The sequence below is a fragment of the Anastrepha obliqua genome, chromosome 2 (genome assembly GCF_027943255.1).
Source record: "Anastrepha obliqua isolate idAnaObli1 chromosome 2, idAnaObli1_1.0, whole genome shotgun sequence".
Taxonomy (NCBI): Eukaryota; Metazoa; Arthropoda; class Insecta; order Diptera; family Tephritidae; genus Anastrepha; species Anastrepha obliqua.
In genome coordinates this window covers 76,830,312-76,840,092 of record NC_072893.1, presented here as the reverse complement: position 1 = coordinate 76,840,092, position 9,781 = coordinate 76,830,312, and the positions used below count along the sequence as shown (strand labels likewise).

The following is a 9,781-nucleotide window of genomic DNA, read 5'->3' as shown; positions in this document are numbered from 1 at the left end:
GCGCTTGTACATACATATGCGTGTGTGTTGATATGCTTTAAAAAAGTTTAAATTTTGCGACTACTTTTCGGTTGTTGTTTTTTATAGCTAGCGGAGAAGGTACCTCCCCTCAATATTTACATACATATGTACGTATGCATGAATGTAATTAGCTTCTGAATTTTTTAATCGCGGGAAATTTTAGTTGTACTGTTTTTGGAATGTTTCGGATAAAAAATAACTTACACATGTATGTTGAACTCATTTAGACGCGATTAAGTGAGCGTTAAAGCAGAGCGCAATTTCTTCTTTTGTTTTGATTTTTTTGTGTTTTTTTTTTTGACTAAAAGAACAATTGAAAACACATGCATGCAAATACATATATACACAAAGAAATATGTAAGTAAGTATACAAAAATGTATGTGTGAGTGTGAGAATAGGGAAAAAACAAATAGTCATCAACAGAAAATGAGTGAGTAATAATATAATACTTTGCCGGTCAGTAGCCGTAGTGTGTTTCAAATGAGCGGACAAGTGGCGTCCGGTTGTGCTGCTGTGCTGCTTTCTTTTTGGCTGTGAAGTGCAAAAGATAAAAGTGCTAAAACATTTTAGTATACGCCTAAAGCAGTGATTTGGGTATTTTTTTCTTTTGGAGAAGATAAGACTGGTGAAAGAAATTATATAAAAAGTATAAAACAACATAAATTTTTAAATATTTTATATTCAAATAAAAAGAATGTTTTGAAATGGAAAATAATGTTCAAGTAGGAGAAAAAAAAAATACATAAAAACGAAATACATGAAAAATTTATCAAATAATATACATTTTTAATTGGTTTATACTTAAAAATAAAAATGTATCGAAATTCAAAATAATATTCAAGTATCAAAAAAAAAAAACAAAAAGAAATACATAAACACGCAGAAAAATCTATGTATATATGTATGCGTGCCGTCTTATAATACTCAAACACATATTTTATTGAAATAAATAAATTCCTAAAAACAAAAACCAAAAAAAAAAGAGCTAATATAAACAAGCAACACAGGATAAGTGATTTTTTACCCAACCGCAATCTAAACAAAATTACCACCCATCAACAGCAAAGTGATCTCGCGCACTCAAGGTCGGTCTAACTCCACAAAACCACCTTTAAGCTACCTCTACATACATATGTACATATGAACTTACATGCAGCAGTTATAGTTGTACTTAAAAATGTGTTCCCCATCCGGCTATGATCGGCTCTATGGCAGAAGCACTTCCGGTCTGGCGAAACTGCTATGTATGGTAAGCGCGCAGCTATGATTCAATGCATAGCTTTTTTTATTTAATTTTTTTCTTTCTGCTTCCTCATTCTGTGCTTCTATATTTTTCATAGGTTTTTTCCCTGAGTGGCATTTTATGCATCTTACTCAGCTCAGCGCCACTGACCAATTTGCGCGGCCTCGTCTACTTGTGTGTAATGGCTATCGCTTGTTGTGGCAGTGCACTCGTTTTTCTGGCGCATTTCTGTGAAATGCGGCATTGTCGGCGCCGCAATGCTTCTAAATATGAGCTGTATTTCCACGCCACACTGGCGGTAATGTGCTTTCTGGCATCCTCTGCGGCGTTGACTTTGGCTTTGGTGACATACTCCATCGCAGCGGTGAGTTTGATCTTAAAATAATAAAATATTTATTTTAAATACATTTTTTTTTTCTTTTTTCCCAGTTTTTCGGATATGTCGCATTCTGTTTGCATGCCTTGGAGGCCTGGTACAACTATAGGAGATACCGTCAGCGGGATGTGAGCACACAAACGTAGTTGTGAGTGGATTTTGTTGAAGATATCAGCATTTGTTTATTTTTTTTTTTTGTTATTAGGAAAGAGTTTGTGTTGCAGCGAAATCCACTTTGATGGTATATCTGTGCATGTAGCCGTAGGTACATACGCCCGCCTCGCTCTACGTTAATATTATACATAAATGCTGCCTTCGTACCCTGATATTCAAACTAGCTGTACTTCTGTAATATGTGCATATGTATGTATATAGTAATGACTAATGTTCTTGAATCATTGTAAGTCAAGTTAAAGCTCTAATTGTTTTTGAATCCATGAATCAGATACTGAATTTGTTTATCGTTCGCTGAGGGCACATGAAAATACTCTGGGCTACTACTTATATATTAAGATTTAGATTCAAAGTACTGTGTGCTAGATAAATATGTATTAAATACGCAAAACCAAAAATTTATGAAATTGGATATAGATTTAAAATGGTCTATGTAAAAATATTACGAGTTAAACTCATGTCAGTGAACTATTTTAAAATGTCAATTCCGTAGAAGTTGAAGAGCTAAGTATTGTAAATCTATGTCACCTTATAGTATAATATGTAGTAATAAATGTATATAATAAATAATAATAATACTCGTATATGTATGTATACTTACATATACTCATGTATTCTTAGGCATACACTGCGTTAAGTAATTAGAGCACAGGGACGTATCAACGATTTTCCATTTTTTTGTTTCTGTATTAAATTTAATACCTTTTTTGTGAAAACACAGTTTATTCTTCCATAAAAACCGTAAGAAATCCACATTTCATATTTTGTGTAAATTAAAAAAAGTCAACAAATTTCCATCGAAACTTCACAATGCAGAATTCGTACGCAGTTTTATAGCCACTAAAGCGCAAGTTTCAAATGGCTTAAAAATCACGTTGGTTTTTTACAGTTTTTTTGCTGACGGTCCTGTGCATTTTCTTCATATAAAGAATGCCCGGCAGTTTTTTTAATATATATGGAAAAAGACAGTCCACACGACAGCGAAAAAATTTAAAAAAATCAACACGATTTTTAAGCCACTCGAAACTTTATATACCACAATTCAATGGAAATGTTTGCAACTTTCATGAAAATTTTTAAATTTTTTTTATTTGCATAAAGTTTAAAACTTGGATTTATATTATTTTTGTAATAGAATTTTCTATTTTTTTCATAAAATTAATATTAAAACTAATTAAGAAGCAAAGAAATTCCCAACAAATTTCCAATAAGTTCTGGTGCTATAATAATTTAGCGGTGTGTATAGTATATTTTTAAACCTCTTCAATGTGGCCTCAAAACCAAATTAATAAATCAAAAATCCGAATTCACGAAATTTTCTTGAAAATAACGTTAGACGTTTTTAATGCTCCTGTGGAATGAAAAAATGTATTCCGAGAACGTTCGGCGACACTACATTTCTACTGAATGAAATCTTTAAATGTTCAGATTTTATGGACCTTTAAAGACATTATCATTTTAAACACACATTTTAGGTAAAGTATAAATTTTGTTGATTACCATGAAAGAATGTAATACCGCATGTGAGGAAATTGCTCTGATCGTTCCTAAAACCAATGTGAACTGATTCAAAAACGCACAACTTGTCACTAAAAATACATATTTCGGATTAAGGCATACGTGAATGAGTGCTGAACGTACTCGTTTGATTGAACTGTTATTCGAACAATGACAGCTGCCGGCAAACGATCCAATTCAACCAAAGATGTAAGTAAATTGTTAAAATATCTAAGTAAATATAATTTTTGTAACAATTTTATTATAGGACGAATTTTAATGAACTCGACCCCACTCAACAAGGTGCCATGTTGGAGTTTCTGACCAACAATCCTGCTGATTACCGCGCAAGATAGAGGTATGACGAATAGACTTTGAGAGGAGCTAGCAAAATAAAAAAAAAATTAATGCTATTCGGCCACCAGTTACCGATGACAAGATGTGTAGAAAAGTGTGAATAAAAATTATATGCATTACTTTTAAAAGTTATTATTATTCATGGTTTTTATAAGCGTTTGCTGTTCAGAAGTATCAGCCGAAGAAAAAGCTTTCCTTCAGCAAGGCATCCAAACAGCGGAGTGGTGGATCACCCTGTAGCGAAATGTAATTACTGCCAGTAAAGAAATAATTATCGAGGCAGCTGGAATTGAGGGTTGCTTAGAGGGAATTGGAAATGTACCAGCATTTGGAACTTCCTCGACTATGCAAAAATCAACCAATATCAGTTGCAGTGATTCCAGTGACGAGGAGGCAAACTCTTGTCATAGCTTGCCAACAGGCCTATGGACGCCACCAGATACTCCCCTTCGCACCAAAACTCCACGAAGCAGAACACCGGGAAACAAAGTGGGAGTGATTAAATGTTAGCGTTACCCCAACACTTTCACTAGAACTCATATATAAAAACAAAATCGGATCCATAGTTATATTTTATTTGTATTTACACAATTTTTCAACAGTTCTACGTCTACTGTGATCTAAAAATGATGATCCAAAGCAGGGTGAAATTTGAAAACTATTGTTAATTAAAGATAAATTACGATCCGTTTGCTTTCGTTTGTTTTAATGCCATCCAGTTTATATGATTGGCGTATCACGTAATTTTCTTGCGTATGGTTGTCGTTCGGTGCACGGATGTGTGGTTTGCGGAGTATACGCTCCCCAGAAATCGTACGACTAAGTTGAGCTCTAAGCTACCGTGGTGGTTGATAGGTTGCGGGTAGCCGGCCAGTCTGTAGTAGTCAGAGGCGAAATATGTCCAAACGAATAAGTAATCCCCAACAATTGAGCGATTAGAAGCGGACGATCGGGTTTGAAAGCCAGAAAAGATCCGAAGAAGTTCTTATGACAGTGACGAAAAGACACTGCCTCTTAGAATATGTGCCCCGCTCATTATGTGTGGGCATGATGAGTTATACAATAATTCAGGCGCGTCGGCTCAATAATGGACGGCTTTCTGGTCAGAATTCGTTCACCGGGTTAGGTGCGACTGTTAACTGACCGGTACGCGCTGCGGTGCAGTGGGAGTCTCTCGACACGTTAAAAGCCATATCTGTCGTTGATGTGAAGAGGGTGATGTGAGTTTGGTCTATCGAGCTGTTAGCCGCAGGGTGTATCAGTGACCAGCCCCTTCGGGCCTTAGGCGCATAGATAGTAACCTGCGTTGCTGCGGGCAAGGTCTGATCCGCCCGTGTTTCCCGGGACCGTTAAAGCGAAGAACAAACGTCATGGAACTGGGGTAGGAGCATTGTCTCCGAGGGTATACCCGTTCCTACTTGTTTCATCCCACTATACACGATGACAATGTTATTACAAGCAGCCTCGTCAGAAGACACCATCCAAATAATAAAAAAAAAAAAAAAAATACCATGACTAAGACCATAATTCAAGGTCTAAAACGGACAAGAGAAACAAGGGACATAGTGGTATCAAGAGGGCGAACGAGTCAGATAAAGGAAACGCCTGGACGCACTTCAAGCGCAAACCAGTAAAAAGAAAGCAATAACTAAACCCTCACGAGGCCAGTAGCGATCGTTATTGCACCTACTGGAAACATGGCGTACAGTGACATCCTTTGAACGGTAAAAAAATGATGCACTTATTAATCCAATGCTGATGAAAAATACGGCAAAAGGCAAGATCCTTCTCGAGCTTGAAAAAGAGCAAATGGCAAACACAGGCGTTTATCAGAAGGAGATTGACAAGGTACTATGGGACCAGACGTAAATCAATGTATTAACCCATGAGAGACTGGTGGAGATACGCGACCGAGATTAAGTCACTACTAAAGAAGATATTGGCGAAACGATACGGGCACAAGTGAACCAGCTTAACCCATTTAGGGAAGGCGCGATCAAAAATGTTAGAACAGCGAATGCAGGCACATAAGCTGCGGTTATAAGTATACCAGTGCTGGGTGCGAGACGACTATTAGAAACACAAAAATTCAAGATCGGCTGGGTAGTATACCTGGAGGAGCGTGTAAGAGAAGTAGCAGAGAAAACACAAGCCACCAGATGGGAAGCAAAAAATGCCCTCTTTACAAGGCAGCGTTTATATAAGACAAGAAATGAGGGTGGATCAGGCCAATCTAAACCACTTCAAGGCTCTCTCAAGGATCTCTTAAAACAGAGAGTATGCGAGGAAAAAGTGGATGTGGTGATGGTCAGTGACCAGTATAAAAACTTTGACTCTGTAACGTGGATCCCCGATTGTAAAAGCAAAGCCGCAATATGGGTTTGTGGAAGAAACGCCAACCGTCAATGTAGGTGACTTCAATGCGTGGGCCCTGGAATGGGATAGCAGATGTATAAATAAAAGGGTGATGTTTGACTAAGGCGTTTTCTACATTAGCTATGGTTCTGCTAAATACAGGTGGAAAAAACACTTTCGAAAGGAATGGTCGGGGATCAATAATCGACATTGCTTTCGTCGGCAGAGCACTTGCACGTTCGGCAAACTGGCAGGTGTGCTAACCTTATACACACAGCGATCATCTTGGCATAATGAAGAACTTTGACGAACCTAGGCGGATACATGGAGCTTTAAGGAAAACAGCAAATAAAAGCAGGAGGATGGAAACGAGAAGCCATCCAACGCGAATAACGTATACCTACATACGGAGCTGCTGGTGAAGCATATAAGTGGAGCCTATAATGGCGTAATGTGCAAGAAAAGGCGGAACCTGTCTAGAAAGCCTACGTTCTGGTGAAGATCAGCACCCTAAGAAGCGAATGTTATAGAGCGAGGATCATTTCTCAAAGGAGTTTCGGGTCGGCGGAATACATAAGGCTGTCCGAGGACTTCAAAAAGAAGCGCAAAGAGCTAAACAAAGTTATAAAAAAGAGCAAGATCACCAGCTTTAAAGAGCTATACCAGAAAGTTGACGAAAACCCATGGGGTGATGCGTACAGGATTGTTGTGACAAAAGTCAAAAGATACGCCAAATTGTACGATATTTCTTGCGCAGAGCTTGGGCAACACCAAGGCTTGGATACGTGGACTTGGCGACTTATAGAATAAAACCGAATAAAGACGACAAATAAATAAATATAATGAAGGTAAATTTCCCAAAGTGTGGACAGGGGCGGCCGCTGTAGTCGAATGGGTTGGTGCGTGATTACCATTCGGAATTCACAGAGAGAACGTTGGTTCGAATCTCGGTGAAACACCAAAATTAAAAAAAAAACATATTTCTAATAGCGGTCGCCCCTCAGCAGGCAATGGCAAACCTCCGAGTGAATTTCTGCCATGAAAAAGCTCCTCATAAATATATCTGCCGTTCGGAGTCGGCTTGAAATTGTAGTTCTCTCCATTTGTGGAACAACATCAAGACGCACACCCCAAATAGGAGGAGGAGCTCGGCCAAATACCCAAACAGGGTGTACGCGCCAATTATATATATATATGTATATATGGACAGCGACTGGTCCTACTTCAGAAGCCAAATAAACCAACGGGGGATCCAAGGTCATATCGACCACTCTGCATGATAGATACGAAGTGTAAGATCTTGGAGAAATTGATCTGTAAGCGTCTGCAGCCACATCTGAAAATCAGCTTGGCTTCAAAAATTATCGCTCAACTATTGATGCGCTTAAGAAGGTGACGAACATTACGAGTAAGGTAATTGAAGGTAAAAGGTGGATGTATGGCGGCAAAAAATACTATGCGGTTGTCACAGTAGACGTTGAAAATTCCTTCAATTCGGCATACTGTCCTCATATCATAAGAGCGCTTGAAGAGAATAGAACGCCGGGATACCTTCTGCGTATTATACACTGTCGGAGAGACTTCCACAGTAAAAGTAAGAATACCTAAATTTTTTTCAATATCGATTTTTCTTGGATTTCGGTAGATCAGTCTCTCCAACGAAAATGTCGAAAAAACTCGAATTTAATATACTTATCTCCATTAATATAAAACTGCGAAAGAAACAGAAATCGCATTTGCAGAAGTTTAGTTTTTATCTTCGCTCTTTAAGCAGAAAAATGCCAGATAGCCTCTTACTGCACTATTAAGGCAACGATGTTCACATGTATTGTACTCGTATTTTCTTATGGCTATTAAATTTTATGTTCGCCTATGCAAATCGAAACTATTTTCTTTTCATCCTGCTGCAAACATACATACATACATATGCTAGTTTTCCCAATATATTTTTTTAAGTAGTACCCATTTCCATAATCTTCGGTTTGATTTTTCATCTTCATTTTACTTCCATTTTTTCATATTCAGGAAACTCAAAGGTTTTCGGCCAATGATAACTCACTTCCACATGACATCATTGATGCAAAAAGTAGTACTTGTATTCAATAAACAAAATATAAATAAAATAAAAAGATAAAATAAAAAAGAAATTAAATGGGAAAGTTAAATAAAAGTTGCGAATTTCGTGATCAATTCAGGCAATTAGGCAATTAGGCGATTGGACTTTTCAACTGTTCATGGCAAAGTAATAAAAAAGTAACTACTTACGGCCTTGCATTTGTATGAAGTATGTATGAAGGACGTTAAAAAGCATGACTGCATCATAAATTGTCTACTCATTGTTGACACAAAAAATAACGAAGAACCTTGTAATGCTTTTGTGTGGTCATTAATTTAAACTTTTTGTTTTAAGAAACGATGTTCGTTTAGACATTGATTGAAAATATTTCTGAGCGCTAGAAAATAAGTATATACTTCTTGTGTATCCGTTTAAATATTACATTTTTCGAGAGATGGTTGCGTCTCTGGGTTAACTAAACTATCCGCAAGAGTCAATGCTGTCTACTGGCATCGAAGTTTTGTTTAACGCGGTGACCCAGAAAATAAAACGAGTACCTGTTTCAGTAAACTATGAGTATGAGTTAAATTTATTGGTCACAGTAGGAATTAATTTAATACGATTAAATATTATACGAGGGGTGCCTTTTATATGTCGGGATTAGAGAACAAAAACAAATTTTAATCATCGAAAATCACTTTATTGTTTTTCAAAATATTCTCCATGAGGATCTATACAGTTTTGCATGCGTTTAAACCAATTGTCGAAGCACTTTTGGCACTCTGAATGAGGTACCTCCAAAACATGCATTCTGAATGCCGCAACCGCTTCTTCAGGTGTCGAAAAACGTTGACCTCTCAGTCTGTTTTTTACGTACGGGAATAAAAAGAAGTCATTCGGTGCCAAGTCAGGACTATACGGCGGATGACCCATTAATTCGATGTTTTGGGTGCTCAAAAATGCAGTTGTTTGAGCCGATGTGTGAGAGCTCGTATTGTCCTGGTGAAGAATGATCCGTCTGTGGCGATTGGTTTTCCTAATTTCTTGGAAGACAACTGGCAAACAAATGGTTGTGTACCACTCAGAATTTACTGTTCTGCGTTGTTCTAGTGGTACGGTTGCGACATGTCCAGCTTTTCCGAAAAAACAGGCGACCATTTGCTTGGAAGTGCTTCGTGCGCGAACAACTTTTGTTGGATTTGGCTCATCTTGAAACACCCATACAGTCGACTGCTGTTTACTTTCGTGCTCATACGCGTAAATCCATGATTCGTCACCTGTCACGATGTCATAGACGTGTTTCGAAGCCTCGCGATCGTATTTTTTGAGCATTTCCTTCGACCAATCGACACGAGCCTTTTTTTGAGCGGTTGACAAATTGTGTGGGATCCAACGCGAACAAATTTTTTTGACAGTCAAATGTTTATGCAATATTGAATGTATGCTGGTCCCACTAATGCCTAAGATTGTCTCAATCTCACGATAGGTCACATGACGATCTTGCAATATCAGTTCGCGCACAGCATCAATGGTTGTCGGAACAACAACTGATTTTGGACGACCTTCACGAAATTCGTCTTGGAGTGAACTACGACCACGATTGAATTCACCATACCATCGATAAACACTGGTCCTTGATGGAGCTTCATCGCCAAAAAATGAATTTAGTTCATCCATGCAATGTTGCTGAGTTAATCCACG

The 9,781-nt window shown here is 37.8% G+C and overlaps 1 protein-coding gene across 1 annotated transcript; it reads left to right on the top strand.

The window, feature by feature from the left end:
* Positions 1-500: 500 nt before the first annotated feature.
* Positions 501-2,305, top strand: LOC129238014 (uncharacterized). The gene is made up of 4 exons (XM_054873042.1): positions 501-668; positions 888-1,271; positions 1,363-1,629; positions 1,695-2,305. Exons 2-4 carry the CDS (start codon positions 1,200-1,202, stop codon positions 1,785-1,787), a joined length of 432 nt encoding a protein of 143 aa, XP_054729017.1. The 5' UTR covers positions 501-668; positions 888-1,199; the 3' UTR covers positions 1,788-2,305.
* Positions 2,306-9,781: the final 7,476 nt, after the last annotated feature.